Raw genomic sequence first — 21,472 nt, 5'->3', positions numbered from 1 at the left:
ACTCCGCAAATTCCCTAAGATGCAGATTTTCCTGAACGTTACCTCTTTCGCCAGACTTGCCTTCACCAGCTCAGACCAGGCGAAGTGCAATAGAGTGCATAGGACTTCCTCAATTTTTAGTGGAAAAATTTTCTAAGTCCCAAAAATCGCGGCGTCTTTTCCTTTTTTCAGAGTGATAGACTGCAAAAGTCTTTAAAAATGTTTTTTGGGTAACCGGGTTCCCCCATACATTTTCTAACATATGGAAAACATGCTATACAGTGGACTCATGTGTAGGGCATTATAACAACTATATTTTATTCATTAAGTTTCCCTGGACTTGTGTAATGTAATGTATTTGCTGCAACATATACGTCCATTAAACTTACATTATATTATAAACTATAATTTCCCGCCGTATGCAAATTAGCCTGAGCGAAGACCTCTAACAAAGTTGTGTTAGGCAAAATTGAATGCTAGCGCATCTTCTCTTTGATTGCTGTGACTAATGTTGGCGTTTGCTATGGGTAAGCGTTAAAGCCTTTCATGCAGCTGACCAATGATTTAATGTAGATGTCATATTTTACTTTGAAATTACTGTAACATTTGTTCCGCATAAAAACGTAATAAAATGAGAATAACTATTACATGTTCTGTTCTGGTGTAAGACACATCATTTGAGGTCATGGGAAATGTGGCTTTAAAAACTGTTTTTCTCACCAAAGCTTTTTATATCCAAAAAGTGCAATGCTCTATATTATTTGGGAAAATGTTTGCAAAGACTCCGCTTTGGTTTATTTCTTGAGATTTGCATTTTAATGGATATATATGGTTTAATAAACATTTATATCGGTAAATGCTAACTGGAACAAGCAAGACCACTCTCTTTCCCAAAACTAGCATTTTACTTGCAATTATTGTTTATAGCTCCCTGAACCAACATTAAGATTCAGGTCAGTGAAAGCAATTAGGAACACAGTATACAAAAATAAAATGAGCATATTCTATTTAATAAATCAGGTGCAATTAATAAAGTGACATTCACAGTTGCTTTATTTTTTTTCCTGACAAAAGCTTTATATTTTTGTAATCTATATGTCATGCTGTGTAAGTTTTGGATATTTACAAAGACTTCCTTGGGTTTAATTTATCGCCTTACATTTAAGCTGAAACTGGAGAATTCAAAAGGATTTTCAGCAGCTCAATGAATTTTCTAGGTTTTATCAAACTTTCCTGACAATCAGGACATTTTTTTCATCAAATCGATTATTATTGATTATTATGAGTAATCAATAACAATACCTCTGCAATTTCTTAGGAATGAGTTCAACTGCATTGAGCAGAGCGCAAAGCTCTAACGACTATTGCGCTTCTTACTTCCCAATGAAAATCATATGCGGGGGAGAAAGGGTTTTGACAATTATTTTTCAAGAACAATTTATTCCAGTGCAGAAAATGAATTGTTAAATCTATTTTACTGAATGGTAACTGTCATCACTGCTCTGTAAAATGTACTTATCATTAATAGGTAAAAGGAACTGTTGAAATTGTCACTAGCTAAGAGTATCAATCTTGTATCTATTTCTGAAGACTACTCTAAATAAAATAAAACAGCATCTGCATCTAAATAGGCTGTGTTAAAGGAGAACTAAAGCTTAAAGAAGTAGGCTAGAAACGCTGCACATTTTGTTTTGGGATTTTGTACCAGCCACAGGCAACCCACAGCCATTCATCAATGAAGATCTGGGCCTCCAAAGATTCCCCTAGTAAATGTGGCCATAGATGAGCATATTTACCTTCATATCGGACGAAACGATCATTCGGTGCCATCTCCCAACCCTGCCACTAACCATTCAGATCAAATAAAATAGTAAAAGAACAGATCAGACGATTCCATTTACCTGAATTTAGGGACCATCTCACAATATACTGCATATATAAAATATAAAAGCCAAGGCTAAACAGCAATTAATTCAGATACTCTTTACATGGCAGCTTAGAAACAAGGGCAATTTAGTGATCAGCCCTGTAGCATCTGCTTCTATGACATACGAACCTCATTTTCTGCTTGGTGATTTGTGGATACCCTTAAGCTTAGCTTCTCCGCAGCTGCCTAGACCACACTGAGCATGTGCGTTATCACTGACACTCCTAACAAAATCCAAGATGGTGACCCCCTGTGCCAAAATGTACATGCCTGAATCACTACTGTTTAAGAGATTCAAAAAATTTAGGCTGGTGCAATAAGCTCATAACATTAAATACAGCATTTCTACCTATATGTGTTTAGTTTAGGACACATTCATACTGCTGTGGCAACACATTTATGCCAATGAAAGTGGCACATAATGCTATGATGTCAGTTCACTTCCTGTTCTGCTGAGCTGCACCCACAGGCCTGCAAAATATTTTTTTTCCTCTATGTCTATTAAAATTTACTATGTTATATGTATCCTCACTTGATCCATGCAAGTCATTAGTGTTGTGGCCATTTCACAGAACCCCAATTCCACATATATCTACAGTGCTTTAATGTATATTGCATTATTTGGGTTGCCTTGGTTTTTCCATACATTGTGGTTATGGGAATGATTTCAGCACATTGCATAATACAGATCCATTTATGTTTCTTATTGTCAATGGAAAGTGCATTTCAGCATTCAAGCAAATTGTTAAATAAGGTTTCAACAATCACCAGCATTTTTTTTACTTTAACTTGATTTTTAAAAATTTGATCTATATATATATATATATATATATATATATATATATATATATATATATATATATATATTTATATATATATATATATATATATATATATATATATACTTGTGTAATGTTTCAGTTCATATTTACTGAAAACACAGAAAAGGGAGGAAGCATAAAACCACAAAATAGTAACACACTGAAGAGAGACCACATCCTTGTTCCTTGAAAAGCCATATGTTTCAAGATATTTCATTCATTAATATGTTAAAAGCTACTGATCCATACCTCCCAACTGTCCCGTTTTTCGCAGGACAGTCCCGATTTTTACACTGAAATGTCCCGACTTTGATCTCTCGCACTGAACAGCCAGAAAAAGATAAGTTTCTAACTTAATTGCCTTTTGGCAGAGAGCCCAGAATAAGTACTTTTGTAACAGTTTAAGATAAGACAGTCTCTTGCGAGAACTTAGACTCACAGCTTAAAGGAGAATTCAACCCTAAAGTTAAAAAAAACCCCTACCCTACAGCAGATTCAGGCATCGGAGTTCACAGGCGCCATCTTCAGCTGCTTCGGTAATCTTCGTAATGAGACCGGCGTGTCGGCATATGCACAGTTGGAGCAATCTTCTGTTTTGTTACAACTGCGCCGAAATGCACCAGAATTGCCAAAGCGCCAGTCTCATTACGAAGAGGCTAAAGATGTCGCCCATGAACTCCGATGCCTGAATCTGCAAAACAAGTAAAACATTAGGGGCATTTGTCCTGGGTAACACTTAGGCTGGGGGGAGGAGGGAGGGGGATCTATGTAGGGTAGGGGGTAGGGGGTAGGGTTTCTTTAACTTTAATTCACCTTCATTAGCAAAACTGTAATAACACATAAAACCAAAGTATTGTGTTCAAACTTTCATAACCTGCCACATTTTGTAAAATGGACATTAGGGGGTGTGACCAAAAAATAGGCATGGTCAAATCGTTTTGTCCCTCTTTCTATTTCCTAAAATGTTGGGAGGTATGCGACTAAGTGCACTGTAAATAGCCAGTATACTGACACTCATAAACAAATGCTGCATTCATTTTTGACAGTATGAAAGTCAACTGCTGTAATCCAGTTACAAATATAACAGAAAAACCTTTCTATGAAAATAAGGTCTGAAAGACACAATTCTAACATGGGGTTTGTTTAAACAATCAATGATTTGTAATTTACCACAAATAATTACAGTGATGAATAGATGTGATTATAGCGATGTTTTAGCATACTCAATTATCTGTTTATTAACAGATAGAGCAAATTAATTCATATTCTTGGAATTTTCCAATAAAAGCTGTATAGTAAAATATAAGTAATTATATTGGAGGCAAAATAAATATTCCAATAAAACTGTTACAATTACAAAGAAAAATGTAGAAATCCAAATGAAAGGGGAAATTAGAGAATGGAAAATCTGTGGGAGAAGATCATAAGCAAGATGGAAGGTCGATACACAGGTGCAAAAGCCCATGTCTTTCTAATGGCATGAGTCAAAAAGTATAGATACTTTATAACATGATAATGTTTCCAGATGACCCACATTTTAATGAGTTTGTGGGTTTAACTTCTATAGGATGCAGGAAGTTCTAACCTCATCATGATGTTGTCATTATTCTCCCAACAACTGTGTTCTTTACCTTGAGAACTGCCATCCAGAAACTACAGTTCTAGAAACTACTAAGCAGAAGGGCGTTAAGCACTTTTTAGATTTGCTAAGAGATTCAGAGCAATTGACGAGAGCGCTCCTTTGGGAATAATGAGTAAAGGTATTCCTGTCACCCGTTAAATGATGATAAGTTTGAATGCAGTTTCTTGCCGACCTTATTTGCAAAAAAAAAATTTAACCTTCTGCAAATGTATGAAGTGTTATGGCACACATACAAAATGATTCACGGAAATAAAGGTAGTACCTTAAGTATTATATTGCTTTCTGGTGGTTTTTCTTTTAACAACTTTTTTTTTATATTGATTCTTGATATTTTTTACAGGTAACCCAGGATTATGGAACTTTGAAAACTGAATACATCAGCTCTAGATGTTGATATTTTTCAAGAAAAAAAAAGACTTTTTCTTCTGACAATTCACTTTACTGATCTGAAGCTGAGTTCATCCCCATAAAGCTCTTTAAAAGACAGTATATATTCTGTATACCTTGAACATCGGCAAGACTTGCTTTTCTACTTCAGATGCCTAAGAACAGTAAGGTAGTAAAGAGAGAGCTGGATGATGATTTTGTGGAATCTGTTAAAGATTTACTTTCCAATGAGGATTCAGGGGATGAAAACTTTAAGAAGAGTTCGCTGGTGGTCCATAGAGATTTAGATAAGGACAGAGATATTGAAGAAGGTTCTGATATTGACGATGAAAGACCGGCATGGAACAGCAAACTGCAGTACATACTTGCACAGGTTGGATTTTCAGTTGGCTTGGGGAATGTATGGCGCTTTCCCTATTTGTGCCAGAAGAATGGCGGAGGTAAAAAATTAACATAATTACACTTTTAAAACTCTTGCAGGAAGTAAATTGCCTTCAAAATATGTATTGAATTTCTCTTAATGTTTTGAAGACCAGTGGTTTAACAAATGGGTCAGAGAAATGTGTTTAAATTATTGGTGCTGTACAGGAAAAGTCTTGAATGGGAGGAGTTAATGAGGGATGATGAGACGTAATTTGGTTGATGATCAGAGGGCACAACTGGGGTGGTAGATGGAGCATGGTAATGAGGTGTAGGAAAAGGCCCCTTGAATTATCTATATTTGGGTGCTCACTGGAATGCTGCCCTGTTATACAGCAGAGCAGTCCTGTATCCACATCTATATTATAAGGGCTAGCACAAGACCTGTTACAATAATTTAAATCATGGGTTTCTCAGAGAAGCATCTGTATTCATTGTGTTCACGTCTGTGTAATAAATGACAGAAGAGGGAGCAAAAATATATTAGTGGCCATTTAATTAGAGCAAAGTTTGCTATAGTTGCTGTGCAAAAAATGTGTTTGTATCGATAGCCACTCCTTGCCCTTCCACATAAGTGCCCTTAGTGCTTCGGTTTAGATCCCCTTTAAAGGAGAATTAAAACTTAACTAAAGAAGGAGTGCAGAAATGTTGTACATAATGTTTTGGGGTTCTATACCAGCACAAAGCAACCACAGCCCTTTTATTAGGGAAGATCTGTGCCTCCAAAGATGCCCCAGTAGCTCCCAATCTTCTTTTCTGCTGATGCACTGCACATGCTCTGTGCTGCTGTCAGTTACTGAGCTTAGAGATCGACACAATATGCTGAATATATATAATATAAATGTCACAGTAAAAGGCTGATTAGTATTTGATACAGATAATTACTACATGGCAGCTCAGAAACCAGTGCAACTAGCATCAGAATTTAGTAATCAGCCTTGTAGCATCAGCTTATGTTACAGGCCAACATACAGGCCAATTTTCTGCTTGATAATTTGTGATGACCCCTAAGCTTAACTTCTCAACAGCTGCTCAGAGCCCACTGAGCATGCGAATGTCGCTGACACTTTCCAAGAGGGTTTGAAGTCCTGGATCATTGCTGCTTTTGAGAAGCTGAAGCTTTAGGCTGGTGAAATAAGTTTTAGGGTTTAGTTGTACTTTAATATATTAATTATACAGAACTACTAACAAGGTTTTATTTTTCATCAGGTGCCTACCTAGTGCCATACTTAATCCTTCTTCTGGTAATTGGAATTCCAATCTTTTTCTTGGAGCTGTCGGTGGGGCAAAGAATAAGGCGGGGAAGTATTGGGGTCTGGAACTATATTAACCCTAAAATGGGTGGAATTGGATTTTCAAGCTGCATTGTAAGTGATTAGCTTTTTTTTACTGTCTAAAAATAAAGTACTGTAAATTTAATAAAATTCAATTGCTTTTGTAACAAAGACATGATTTATGTATTAAAAATGGCATCTGGCGCTAAGACTTGGGGTAACTGTTGCTGTAATCAAGCACAAAACTTCCACAATCAGTTCCATATAGCTATTTGGGCAGAGGTGAAAATGATACTTTTAAAGCAGTAATGGTTTCTGGTCGAAATCGAGTCCATAAATGGCCATAGTTCCTCCATTTTTTGAATAAATGTGAGTGTATTTATATATAGGTGATTGTATATATAAGTGTATCGATAAGTCTGCATATCTATAAATATATATATACACACATACATTATACTGAACTGTAGATCATTTGATCACTATAGCCTTGGATATTATGCTTGTCATCCAAGCCACTTTTGAAGGCATTAATAGCATCTGCCATCACTACATCACCAACAGGGTATTCTACAACCTCACTGCCCTCCCCATTTAGAATCATCTTTGCTACTTCTAAGCTCTCTAACATTCCTTGGAAGCTTTGCAAGCTGAAACAATACATAAATGGAAGAAATCCACACAGTATGGATAACAGTCCATAAAACATTTCCTTGAGTTTCTGTACATGACATGATCAAACATATTTTTACGTTATCATTACTCTTGTGGTTATATGTGTATATAAAGTGTATTGTACTGTGACTAATAAGCTTGATTTTGATTTATTTTGCAGGTTTGCCTTTTTGTGGCACTATACTACAACGTCATTATTGGATGGAGTCTATTTTATTTCTCCCAATCTTTTCAGCACCCTCTGCCTTGGGATCAGTGTCCTTTGGTGAAAAACGCTTCAAACGCTTGTGAGACAATTTGTGTGAAATTATTATGCACAGTATATGAATATATTTGTCAGATGCTGAAACTTTTAGGAAATATCTTTAATGTATCACATATAAGGATAATACAGGTATGGGACCTGTTATCCAGAATGCTAGGGACCTGGGATTTTCAAGATAACGGATCTTTCTGTAATTTGGGTCTTCATGAAATTAATTTAAACATTAAATAAACACAATAAGCTGGTTTTGCTTCCAATAAGGATTAATTATATCTTAGTTGGGATCAAGTACAAGCTACTGTTTTATTATTACAGAGAAAAAGGAAATCATTTTTAAAAATTTGGATAAAATGGAGTCTATCGAAGACAGCCATTCTGTAATTCTGAGCTTTCTGGATATTGGGCTTCCGGATAAGGGATCCTATACCTGTACTAAATATTCATGGTTTATATTACAGTGTAATATTACATATAAGATAATGATGTTTCATGATATGTACCATACTGGCTTCTTAAGTAACATTGATGGTGGAAATATTGTATGATCAGGCAACATATGCTTTATTCCACTGATCGTTATTTAAAATATTTTTCAGTTGTGGAACCTGAATGTGAAAAAAGCTCTGCCACTACCTATTACTGGTACAGAGAAGCACTTAATATTTCAAACTCAATCGCAGAAGGGGGAGGGCTAAACTGGAAGATTACAGTTTGCTTGCTCGCTGCTTGGATTTTGGTCTGTCTTGCTATGATCAAGGGCATCCAGTCATCGGGGAAAGTGAGTATCATATAATCTTAATATAAAGCTATCTTTGCCTTGTTTCTACTCAATTTATATCACTGGTAGATCAGTATCTGGCTATTGGATATCAGCACCAGAACATAACTTGACTCAAGTCTGAAAAATTACTCCATGGTCCTCTAAGAAATACATAAACCCTATCTTGGCTTGATTTATAAATTCAATTTGACTCCAGGTCGCCTACTAAAGTATTGTTGTACTGGATCACATTTTTGGAAAACAACATATAATCTCTTTTTGTTAGGTGATGTACTTCAGTTCTCTGTTCCCGTATGCGGTGCTAACTTGTTTTCTTGTGCGGGCCCTGCTTTTAAATGGTTCAGTAGATGGAATTCGCCACATGTTTACACCAAAGGTGAGTAATCATTAATCAGTTCATAATTCGGGGAACAAATGTAGGTCATTTAAGTGTGCTTTTCTGGGTTATTAAACAAAACTGAGATATTTCACTCCTGAAAGGCACAAAAGCAGCATCAACATTAAGTTCTCAATTTGATTCAACATTTTGTGCCGCTAAAGTAGCCTTCTTTAATGAAATATTACACATTGGTGTCACACTTACAGGTACATATACCTACCTTCTGTAATCTGCTTATTTTCATATTTGGCACTAGGTTAGCAGGGATGAAATACAACCTATTTAAAGGCCGCTATACACTCACATTTTCCAGTAAAACTTTACTAATAAAGGGGAATACCGATACTAGTGCATGAATATGGGCCAGCAACAGTTCATTTTACATAAAATGAGAGGTTAAAGGTGATGGTTTGGGGTGTTTTTCATTGTCAGAAAACCCAAAAACCCCTAAAAGTATGTAATAAATCAAGGAGTTTATATCCCAGTCCACTATTTAACAAATTTTTATATATTAACTACAGTTGTCTTTTGGAAGATAATGTCCCTGTTTTCAATGGGATAATCTATGATATCAAGGGTCAGCTTGTCTTTATATTTGCAAAACAAACCATAATTTGCAAACAGCAGGAAGATATACATTAACTTCAACAGAACTGTTTCAGTACTTAAGTAGTGTTTTCACTGATGTAATATAGAAGTTAGCATGCACCATACAATTAAGCAACAGGATTTTACTTACCGCAAACAAGTCTGTGAAATATTTCCTTTTCCGAGAAACATAAAATGGCCACGTAATATTATTGGTGCCAAGTGCAAGAGCATTAAGTGAGAGCAGGAAGTAGAGAGCAGTATGCAGATTGCACCATAACGACTCAAACTTAAGATAATGTTGGATATGTTATTCATTCCGATGCATGTTCTACCAGTTCCTGTACAAAGCTGTGTTGAGGGATCCTTTGTATGTAGAAAACGTGCTCCATCTAGTGGTTAGTGTCAATATTGCTGATACGTAATTTGTGATAATAAGCATTAGTAATAGCATTTTACTTGTTGTAAAGGAAGCTGAATGCTATTATTATCTTTTATAGAGCCAAAAACATTTACAGAACTCTTTACAGGGAATGATTCATGACATTAGTTACTGCAAGAGTGGAGCTTCCCTGCCTCAGGCACATACTTTGGGCCTAGTAATTCTACATGTATATACACTGATGCTTTTCTGCTTTGTATGAGCCAACTGCAAATTCCAGCATCCTTAGAGAATTCTGTGGGTTGTTGTTGTTGTTTTGAATAGCTGAAAGCATGCATTAACATAAAACAAAATCACATCTATTGGAATATGTTTTCCATGCAAATAGGGCAGCACAGAGTTCTGTTGTTAATAATGCAGAGGCGTGTATATCAGTTCAGGAAAGCAATTTGCATCACATCTTAGGAACTAGTCATGGGCTAAAATGGTCCATTGTGCCGTTTTGGTAAATGCCCTAATGTCTTAAACTAGAATGCTGTTCACAAAACACTCACAAGTCACGGAACACTGACTAATACACAAGGGAACAGTGCAAACGCCAAGATCAAGATAAGGAAATGACATTTAAAGGTCTAAAGTATCACTCATAAAACATCATTTATCTATACTACAGCACTAGAAGAATCAGATTGAGGTGTAGCATGGATACGCTGCAGTTGCTTGCAAGTAGTTGCCATTTATCCGCTTTCTGCTGCTTGCCGATATGAACTGGACTCATGAGAGCAGCTCAGCCATACATTTTGCATAAACATTTCTTCTTTGATTACATTGGTAGTGGCAGTAATGATACTCAGTTAGGGGACCATAGTACTGAGGGTGCTTGTGTATAATGGTCTGCACTGTGCAGGAAATATATTTAGGGAAGGGTTTCATCAGCGCTTGAGATGGACTTAAAGGAACAGTTCAGTGTAAAAAATAAAAACTGGGTAAATAGATAGGCTGTGCAAAATAAAACAAATGTTTCTAATATAGTTAGTTAGCCACAACTGTAATCTATAAAGGCTGGAGTGAGAGGATGTCTAACAGAACAGAATACAATTTCCTGCTTTGCAGCTCTCTAACTCTGAGTTAGTCAGCGACTTTAAGGGGGCCACATGGGACATAACTGTTCAGTGAGTTTGCTATTTATCCTTAGCATGCAGCTCAGATTCAAAGGTAAACAGTTATGACCCATGTGCTCCCCTCAAATCACTGATTGGTTACTGCCTGGTAACCAATCAGTGGAAAGTAAGAGAACTGCAAAGCAGGAAGTAGTGTTCTGTCTATTATGTTAGACATCCAGTCACTCCAGCCTTTATACATTACATTTTTTGGCTAACAAACTATATTAGAAACGTTTTTTATTTTTGCACATCCTACCTATTTACCCAGTTTTTATTTTTACACTGAACAATTCCTTTAAAATTGCCAGAGGAATTTATGAAGTAAGCTACTAAAGTTTATTTATATATTATTTAAATCTATCATATGTTGGAACTAGTTTTATTAAGAGGATTTGCTGAAAAAAATTAAAATTTGCTAGCAAGTTATATGTTTGTATATTTGCTTTCAGCTTGAAATAATGCTTGAGCCCAAAGTCTGGCGAGAAGCTGCCACTCAAGTGTTCTTTGCGCTGGGCCTGGGATTTGGAGGAGTTATTGCTTTTTCAAGTTACAACAAAAGGGACAACAACTGTCATTTTGATGCTGTTCTGGTGTCCTTCATCAACTTTTTCACATCTGTCCTGGCAACACTGGTGGTGTTTGCGGTGTTAGGATTCAAGGCAAATATTATGAATGAGCAATGCATTTCCAAGTAAGATGCTAATACTTCTTTGTTTGTGTTAAGGGAAAGCGTCCTACAAACCCACCAATGACTAATTGTTGCTCTGTTTCAGAAACACAGTCAAGATTGTAAAATATTTGGAAGCTGGCAATCTCAGTTTGAGTTATGTCCCACATCATGTCAATTTTTCAAGTATGTCAACACAGGACTATAGCTTGGTCTACTACATATTTCAGAAAATAAAAGAAGAAGAATTTGACAGCCTTGGGCTGGACCCCTGTCAGATAGAAGATGAACTTGACAAGGTAACCTTTTTCACATTTTCTTAACTGTAATTGAAATTCTCTGGCTGGCGCTACAGAACAAATGGGGTGCAAAATCACATCCCATAGTGCTCAGTTTCAAAGCACCTGAGTTTGGGATGTCAGTGCAGCCTGCTCTTTGCATCTTGCACTGAATCTGCTGTGTCTTGTGTTTGTTGACATCCCCTAGTTTGCATGTCTGAATGACTTACAAGCTACGGAGTGTCTAAGGGGACAACCACCTACTGTCCCCCAGCCTGCCATTCATGAATAGAGCACTGGCAAACGCAAGCAGTAGTGTGTTCATGGGAGAAGCATCATTCTGGAGTGTAATGACTTGGAGCAAATGTGTGGGCAAATGCAAAGCAGTTTGTACCCATTTTTTTTGCCACCTGCCCTGCACTTAATAAATCGGATCTTAAGTGTGAAATGTTGCTATAGTTGCAGTGTCATAACAGGTCCAAAGTTCTAGTCAAGCAACGCAAACAGGTAGCATTGTAAAAATGTAGTTTCTTAATTACCCCATTCCGACAACCTCAATATTGGTTCATTTTTTTAAAATATGTAGTTGGTGTAGGGCTCCTACACAGGGCACGTCAAGCGCTATAAAGTGTAACATGCTGCGTCTACACAAACACAATAAATGCATATGCATTAAAATGCAACTCCGAACACTCATGAGTACAACCAGGCAGAATATATTATAATCGATTGACAAATGTGTTTATTTGAGCTTAAACTTGCATTTAAATGTGTGTTAAATGCAGAAAAAGATGCCCATGTGTAAGAGCCCTTAGGGGCAAATTTTCTAAAGGACGAAGTGGCTAACGTTAGCGAAAATTCGCCAGCGTGACGTCATTTCGTTACTTCACCGATTTACTAATGGGTGCTGGCGTAAATTCGCTAGCGAAGTGGACCTCAAGCGCTACTTCGCACCCTTACGCCAGGGGAAGTTGCGCTGTGGCGAAGGGACGTAACTACGTACTAACTTGCGCATTTTACTGAACGTTACCTCTTGTGCCAGACTTTATTTCGCCACCTCAGACCAGGCAAAGTGCAATGGAGTAGATAGGGCTTGCTTCAAAAAAAGATGACATTTTTTCTAAGTCCCAAAAAACGCTGACGTCTTTTACTTTTTAAGGGTGATAGGCTGAAAAAGATTGTACATTTTTTTGGCAGTACCCTCCTTCCCCCCTACATTTCCTAACATATGGCACCTAAACTATACAGTGGTCACATGTATAGGGTAAAATATCAACTATTTTATTTTGTGAAGCTTTCCCAGGCTTGTGTAATGTATTTGCTGCTACATATACGTCCATTGTACTTTAACTTGCGCCGTATGCAAATGAGGCATCGCTAGTGTAACTTCACTTTGCTTGACGAATTAACGCTAGCGCAACTTCGCTACCTTTCGCCTCCCTGAGTGCAACTTCGGATTTTAGTGAATTAGTGGCGCCCTGGCGAAACTTCGCTTGGCGAAGTGCGGTGAAACCAACGCTGGCGCAACTTCGAAGGTAAGTAAATTTGCCCCTTAGAGTGTTGTTACAGTATCAGATGCTTTTTATGTGCAAACATCAGACTGCTTGCATGCAGTAGGTGTTTGCTTTTTTCTTTTCTGTGACAAATCACAATTAACATACTTAGACATAGCTTATATAATTTCTACACCCAGATACCCGCCAGTATAAGTGACTAGGAGCTTTGTGGTCTCAGGTGCTTGAAGGATGGGGCTGACTGCATTTGCAGGGACTAAAACACATAGTCATTTATGTTTGTCAAAATTAAAAATGTTCTTAAATGAAGAAAGTTAAAGTTATTGAGTGGAATGTTTTGGATTTCAGGTTTTATGTTTTACTAACTTTATTTCCTCTTTGTTTTTTAGTCAGTCCAAGGGACTGGGTTGGCTTTTATCGCTTTCACTGAAGCTATGACACATTTTCCCGCTTCTCCATTTTGGTCAGTGATGTTTTTTCTCATGTTAGTAAACTTGGGCCTTGGCAGTATGTTTGGAACCATTGAAGGCATTATAACTCCCATTGTTGATACGTTTAAAGTACGGAAGGAACCCCTCACTGGTAAGCTGGTATTATATACAGTGAATGCATTGTGTTGTATCTAAGGCCATAGGTTTTGTTTTGTGAGAAGACAGTTATTTAGCTGTTCGTAATATCTAAGCACAGTTTTAAGACCTGTTATCCAGAATGCTTGGGATCTTTGGCTTTTCTGATAAGGGGTCCTTCTGTAATTTGGATCTCCATACATTAGTCTGCTAAAAATCATTTAAACATTAAATAAACCCAATAGGATTGGTTTACCTCAAATAAGGATTAATTATTTCTTAGCTGGGATCAATTACAAGGTACTTATTTTCGCCAGAAATCCAATCCACAGGGACATCGACAATTTACTAACAGGCGTTGAGGACAATTCGCTATCGAAAGAGTACATCGCTAATGAATTTTCGCTCTTTTTCGCTCAAGCAAACAATCTCTACTCCTCAAGTTCACTAAAGTGCAAATTTTACATTACTTTACCCCTTTCACCAGAGTTATACCTGGCAAACTGATAAGATGAAGCTACATCCTCCTCAATCTTATGTCAGTGACATCATATCCTGTATGCCGAAAAGTCATAAAAAAAAGTTTAATATTTTAAAGTGGAATTATGTTTAAAAGTTGTAACTGTTAAATATATATTTATATTTTTTATTTTTTTTAACCATTTGAAGGTCATGACACATTTGTTTTAGGGTGGGCTCATATCTAGGGCATTAGAGGATCTCTTTAGTCTTTATTTTGCTTCCTTGGACATTCGTAATAATAAGTGGCCACTTCAAGCAATTTCACCCACATCTCTAAAAAAGACATTCATATGACCTATATGTACCTGCCTATAAGCGTAAAAATTCATAGGCAGAAAAGAAAGGTTGCGAAAGTTCGCTATGAAATGCTCACGCTGATGAAGTTTAGCAGGTAAAAACTCACAGCGTTCGTCTGTCCAGCCATAACTTTACATTTTGATGAATTAGCGTATGCACTGCAACTTAACGTCTGACGAAGTGGCACGAAGTGTGGCGGAGCCTTCTTAGGCGAACATTCGCCCTTTAGTGAATTTCTCCCTAAGAGTGATGACCTTCTGATAATTCAGAGCCGCCTGGATAACATGTTTCCAGATTACGGATCATATACCTGTTCCTATACTGATACAGTTAGATCATGTTTGTACATTAACAATTAGGCATGTACTTAATCCATATTTGTTTGCCTTGTGCCAAATCCTCCTTAACATATTTACTGAATAGTGAGCTAAACAGGATCTGTAATTGATACATTCAGATTAAATCAAAATCCCCCCAACAATAGTTGTAAAAACCATTATTACTTTCTGCAAACTAGGGTTTTAAAAGCACGTGACTTTTAAGGTTTGAATTTGGTAACCTGTACTCAAGATTTAACCCAATCCAGAACCAGATCCTGGATTTGGTGCTTCATTTAATAAAGAGCAACTACAGCAGATACTTGTAAATCCAGAACCAGATCCTGGATTTGGTGCTTCATTTAATAAAGAGCAACTACAGCAGATACTTGTAAATCCAGAACCAGATCCTGGATTCTGTGCTTCCTTTAATGAAGAGAAACTACAGCAAAATGCTTTGTTAAATGTTTCTTTTTTCCCCCTCTCTTTATTCCAGTTGGATGCTGCCTGCTTGCATTTTGTATTGGCCTACTCTTTGTACAGAGGTCAGGAAATTACTTTGTTACTATGTTTGATGACTATTCTGCTACATTACCACTGCTGGTTGTGGTCATTTTAGAGAATGTTACAATTGCCTGGATATATGGCATAGACAAGTAAGTACTGGCAATTTCATTGTAATACTGTTGATAAATATATAAGGATCAACTTGATTGCAGAACTCTAAGGGGTTATTATTATTATTATTTATCAAAATCCGGAGAAAAAAACTCTAATTAAATTTTTTACATTTGATTCAAGGTTTTTTAATTCAAATCAAATTCGATTCACATTTTCGGGTCGAATTTGATTTTATTAATACATTTCAATTGGTCTAATTTCGAGTTTATGGGAGTTTTAAAAAAACTCAAATGAATTCTAAATTCGACCCTTGAGAAATGTGCTTCTTTGTGTGTTAGCTGGTCCTAGGATAGATCCAAGTGGAAGAATAAGATCAAAACAAGCTCATTGTTATAAGAAAAGTGACATGAATAATAATCCCCTTTTTTTGATGTCAACCCATAAATAACATGGCCCATGCTTTTAACCTCTTCCTGAGATACTTATTAATTCCATTAATTAATTCTGTCTGTATAGACAAATTTCATGTGATTTGCTTGCCTAACCCACTGGCTGAACAAATGTATTGAGAGGAAAATGGCCTGTTGACATTTATAGTTCTATAGAGGTGTAAATATAAACAAGGACAGGGAAAAATACCCAACTTTCCAATTATTTAGACTAGTTCTTTTTAAAGGCTGATTTCAGAGATCATTATTGACAGCTTAATATACACAGCTTTATAAAGGCCATATTTTATGCCACTTGTTACTCTTTGTTTCTGCTGTAAATCAGTTTACATGGCTTGATTAGTAATCTCTATAGTGTCACATGCCTTGCGTCATGAAAAGTATGCAACCTCAGCTGCTCTAACAAATTTTAGATTTGATTAATGATCTTTAACAATCAAGTGGACATATTGACAGTATAATCTGCAAAACCCAGACAGATACTTTATATCAATGTCTTCTCTTTCAGATTCATTGATGATTTAAAGGACATGCTTGGATTTACCCCATACAGATATTACTACTATATGTGGAAATACGTCTCTCCTGTCTTGTTAACTATTCTTCTGATAGCAAGTATAGTTCAGATGGGTATCAGTCCACCAGGCTACTATGCATGGATCGCAGAAAAGGTATTCTTATGTCTATACATATATATATATATATATATATATATCTATATCTATATCTATATCTATATCTATATATATATATATTTAAGCATTTTTGTCATATTACTTTTAGTTATTTTTAAGGTTTAATGTTAGAAATGTTTCCAAAGCTCAGAAACTTTCCATCATAAAATGAATAATACATCTTCAATGAATTTAAAGTTATCTTTAAATCTAGCAATATAAATTTAACTGCAAGAAGTATGCGGAAGTGATCTGTTATGCAGAATCCAATGGAACTCAAAAAATACATCTTTGAGTCTTTAAATTGAATCTAATATTTGCACTTTAGGGAAAAATATTTACTAGAATGTGTGTGCAACGTTCAAATTGAATGTTACTAAATATGTCCCATAGGGTCGGGTTTATTGAATATGCGCAATTTGAAAAATAATGGCAAAAAAAGTTATCACACATTTTTTTCAAATTCAAGTGTCTTCAACTCAGATTTTCAAGTTTTATTAGTGAAAAACATTCAGCAGCTAAACCCTCATGAGCTTCTGTAGAAGTCAGCAGAAGAGGATATTGTCAGCATTCAAGCAAACTTTTTAAACAGTCAAATTTGTAAAAATGAGTGGAAGTGGTTTTTGTTGCAATAACATATTACACATTGTAAGTTAGGTTGAAAAAAGACACACATCCATCAAGCTCAACTTTTTAACTCTATTTTAACCTTCCTAACTGCTAGTTGATCCAGAGGAAGGCAAGAAAACACAATTTGAAGCCTCTCCAATTTGCCTCAGAGGGGGAAAAGTTTCTTCCTGACTCCAAATTGACTAGTCCCTGGATCAACTTGTACTATGAGCTATCTTCCATAACCCTGCATTCCCTCACTTGTTAAAAATCCATCCAACCCCTTCTAAAAGCTATCTAATGTATCAGCCTGGGAGAGAATTCCACATCTTCACAGCTCTCACTGTAAAAAACCCCTTCCAAATATTTAGGCGGAACCTCCTTTCTTCTAATCGGAATGGGTGACCTTGCGTCAACTGGAAAGAGCTATTGGTAAATAAAGCATTAGAGAGATTATTATATAATCCCCTTATATATTTATGCATAGTTCACATATCAGCGCTTAAAGGGGTCGTTCACCTTCCAAACAGTTTTTTAATTTCAGTTGTTTTTAGATTGTTCCCCAGAAATAAAGACATTTTTCAATTACTTTCCATTATTTATTTTTTACTGGTTTTCCAAAATCTAAGTTTAAAGTTGAATGTTTGTGTCTCTGGTGTTTGAGTCTGGCAGCTCAGTAATTCAGGTGCAGATTCTGAACTGTTTCGATTTTGCAACATTTAGTTGATACATTTCTCAGCAGCATCTCTGGAGTTCTAGCAACTATTGTATCAATTCTAACAGCTGCCTGTAGTGAACCCCAGAGATTCTGCTCAGCAGGGACAAAGATAAGAAATGTATCAACTAAATGTATCCATTTAGAACAGTTTACAGGGTCGGCGACCCCCCCTCCCAGAGCTGCTTCAGAAGGTGAAAAATGACACTTCACGCTTCAATATTAGAAAAACAGAAATAGAAAGTCATTGGAAAATGTCTTTATTTCTGGTGATCTATCTGAAAACAACTAGTTGTTTCAAAGTGAACTACCCCTGTAAGCGCCTCTTCTCCAGCGTGAACATCCCCAATTTGGCCCCATTTCTTTTAACTTCATGCAAATGAGTTTTTATAATTTAAGATTGCAATTTTGTTCTGTGATCAAGTTCTAAAAAAAGTCAAATTTAAAAATTAATGAATGCAACTCCGAGGGGCAGATTTATGAAGTTTCATCTGTCCGGATTCGGGCAAACAATTGCAGAAATTGTGAATAAGTTCCTGAACTCACACCTGAACTCAAAAGTAAGCTCAGGTATTCAAATGAAGAAACCACTCAAGAGTTTAGGAACTCTTTTGTGGCTTTAGTAGCTGAGCATGAAGGCTCAAGCATTCTTAAATCATCCCTAAAGTGTTATATACCTTAATTGACTACTTGAATTCATACTTACAATGATGGAGAGGTTTTGACCACTAGTGGACCCTTTGAGACACAATTCATCTTCAGGTGTGAGTGGGTAGAAAATGGTGGCAAGGAGTAAGGCATATGATCTATGTCCCATGGGCCTCTATGTATGTTACTGCCTGAACTGTTACCAACATATATCGTGTCAAATGGCAGCACTCTAAAATGTAATTTCCTTTAAAATGCCTTTAATGGTCACATGTCAAAGTACAAAGATGCCCTGACATGTGACCATTAAAGGCATTTTAAAGGATGTATGTACATTTTCAAGGAGCTATGGTGGATAAGCCCTATGACGTGCACTCAACCCAGAAAGTAATACACAGATTTAGTGCGGTTTGTTTGAAACGTTTTACTGTTACCAGCATATTGCATGCCATAATTCATAAACACTTAATGCAGTTTGTATACTGAACAGGACACTTCTTTACCTGAGCTGTGTTCAGACTTAAGGACACTTTTACTGAATATTGAACTGAGGAACCTATAAGGAATTTCTAACCATTCAAATTTAACACTACTGTGATTGTCAGGAAAATGTTTAACAAATTGATGGATTAATCAAATCATTTATTGCTGTCATCAGTGTCCCCCACCACATAATTAAACACCAAAATTTGAATAGAATGATGTTAGATGAATGTAATACGAGGTAATGGGGTGCACAGGCGCAGCAGTGGGGAGTTAATGATTCAGAAAAGCTGTCTTGTGCTGTAGAGCGAATCATTGCACTTTGGAAAAGAGCAAATTAATCAGGAGTTTGCAAGTTAGAGATTTGCTTAGGAAATTTACTTGCAGGATTGCTGCATTTTGTGAATTTGTATCTTTTATAGGTCTTTGAAGATTTCAACAAATGTATAAATTATATTCAACAGAAAATGAAATCTAATCTAAAGTTTTTATTTTAATAAAAATGTGCCTATAATACTTTACAAACATTCCAGCTCAAAAATAAATCTAAGCCCATGCATTCGTACCAGCCCAGGCAGAAAACATAACTATGTTGGATGCTGTTTCTCCTTTGGCTGCTACATTTCAGATACAGCTATTACATCTGGACTAGGATCAGTGCAGAGACGCATTACAGCAAGAGCTAGAGGGAAAATGTGTTAGTGTGTAGGAATACACAATCCTAAAATAGAGCGATTTGCAACAATTAAAAATACAACATATATTTTAGTGTAGTTTTAGTTGAAATCCTGTCTGAACTTGCCACATTTTCTTTGCTTTCATCCTAGGCCGGTGAAGAACTTAAAAGTTATCCTCCATGGGGCCTCGCTGTCTGTATATCACTAATTGTACTTGCACTGTTGCCTGTGCCATTAGTGTTCATCATCCGCTCCTGTAACCTCATTGATGATAGCACTGGAAGCCTGGCATCGGTGTCCTATAAAAGAGGAAAAATGATCAAAGAAACATCAAATCTCGAAGATGACGCAAGCTTAATCCACGAGAAGATTCAAAGCGAAATGTCATCTCCAAATATTGGAAGTAGCATTTATCGAAAGCAGAGCGGATCACCAACATTAAAAGTGGATACTGCTCCGAATGGACGTTACGGCATTGGGTACCTAATGGCAGATATGCCAGACATGCCTGAATCAGACTTGTAGTTGACGCAACAAAAAGTACTTTGGTACTGCACATTTATTCTTCTTAAAAGGAGAGGTTGGCTTTAATGGAATCAAAGTTGTTTAATGTTCATGGAATCAATAATCCAGTGTTTAAAAGAGAGGGTTATAATATACAATCCACTCTTGTTACTAGGCCTGAGGTGTACTGGATAAAGCTCTTGTTCTTAGTTCTTTCTAGGATCTTTACTACTTGGTGTCTTACCTCTCTGTGCCTAACTTTGTCCCAGTATTGGTTTCTTTTTCTAAAAACAATACTTCAGCATACAAGATCTTTGTACTGTCTTACATTTATGCATACGATCGACCAGTTGTAAGAACAGTAAGTACAGCAAGTCAGTAAAAGCACTTATCACCAACGAACCAGTCACACACACCAAATGTAAGTGCAGTATTAACAGGGAAGTCGGGTGCTGCATATACATACTCTTCAAGCCATAATATTTTGGTTTTGTTTATTTTTGAGCTTTAATTCTAAGTCACTGTGCTTAAGCACCTTAGAAGGTAACCAGGGATGTATTATATTATAGCATCAGCTAACCTTCCCCAAGTCAAATGTTTTAACATTAGATAGTTGAGATCATTTAATTATCCTCAGTAATATCTTAACTCAGAGCAAAAAGAGCAACTTTTAATGCAAATCTGCATAACTTTTTGGTCAAGTCAACCCAAAATAAAAATTTGCCTAATAAAAGAAAACATAATTCTAAACAAATTTGCAATATATATTCTTTACAAATTTTCTATGGTGTTTAAGTTATTTGTATATGTTATGCTACTGAAAGCAGCGTCTGTCCATTTCTATTCTCTGCCCTGATGGCTCAGATTGTTGATACAATGTAAGACAAGGCAGCTGATTAACAGACCTGTCTTTGCTGGGGAACTAAAGACTTTTGTAACACTGTTTATAAAAGTAACAACCAGGAGTTAAGCAACTGCTCCTTTCAATAGCAATTGTTTTTACAAATAACTTTAAAAGCATTGCAATTTTAAATAAATGTATATTGGAAAGTTGCTTAGAATTAGGTTTTCTTTTATTAGGCACATTTTTATTTTTGGGTTGACTTGACCAAAAAGCTATGCAGATTTGCATTAAAAGTTGCTCTTTTTGCTCTGAGTTAAGATATTTAAATGATAAACTATAGTAAATGTTACTGCACAGTAAAGAAAATACCTTTCATAAATCAGCCCTGTGTTCACTTCTGAATT

General features: G+C 36.3%; 1 protein-coding gene across 2 annotated transcripts in view; it reads left to right on the top strand.

Annotated features, from left to right (window-relative positions):
- The window catches only part of slc6a15.L (solute carrier family 6 (neutral amino acid transporter), member 15 L homeolog), a 38,570-nt gene extending 17,653 nt beyond the window's left edge, over positions 1-20,917 (top strand). The window contains exons 2-12 of one of the 2 annotated variants that reach the window (XM_018252373.2): positions 4,710-5,196; positions 6,386-6,543; positions 7,286-7,412; positions 7,987-8,168; positions 8,437-8,547; positions 11,133-11,374; positions 11,457-11,649; positions 13,532-13,724; positions 15,341-15,500; positions 16,423-16,585; positions 19,871-20,917. In XM_018252373.2, the coding sequence (XP_018107862.1) occupies positions 4,908-5,196; positions 6,386-6,543; positions 7,286-7,412; positions 7,987-8,168; positions 8,437-8,547; positions 11,133-11,374; positions 11,457-11,649; positions 13,532-13,724; positions 15,341-15,500; positions 16,423-16,585; positions 19,871-20,245 (2,193 nt within the window). In that variant the 5' untranslated portion in view covers positions 4,710-4,907 and the 3' untranslated portion in view covers positions 20,246-20,917. Of the gene's footprint in view, positions 1-4,601; positions 5,197-6,385; positions 6,544-7,285; positions 7,413-7,986; positions 8,169-8,436; positions 8,548-11,132; positions 11,375-11,456; positions 11,650-13,531; positions 13,725-15,340; positions 15,501-16,422; positions 16,586-19,870 lie in introns of those variants that run through there. The other variant, XM_041586296.1, reaches the window with a different exon arrangement.
- Positions 20,918-21,472: the final 555 nt, after the last annotated feature.

This window comes from Xenopus laevis, chromosome 3L (assembly GCF_017654675.1).
Source record: "Xenopus laevis strain J_2021 chromosome 3L, Xenopus_laevis_v10.1, whole genome shotgun sequence".
Lineage (NCBI taxonomy): Eukaryota > Metazoa > Chordata > Amphibia > Anura > Pipidae > Xenopus > Xenopus laevis.
The sequence above is the reverse complement of the archived record's forward strand: the minus strand, read 5'-3'. Positions and strand labels throughout refer to the sequence as shown.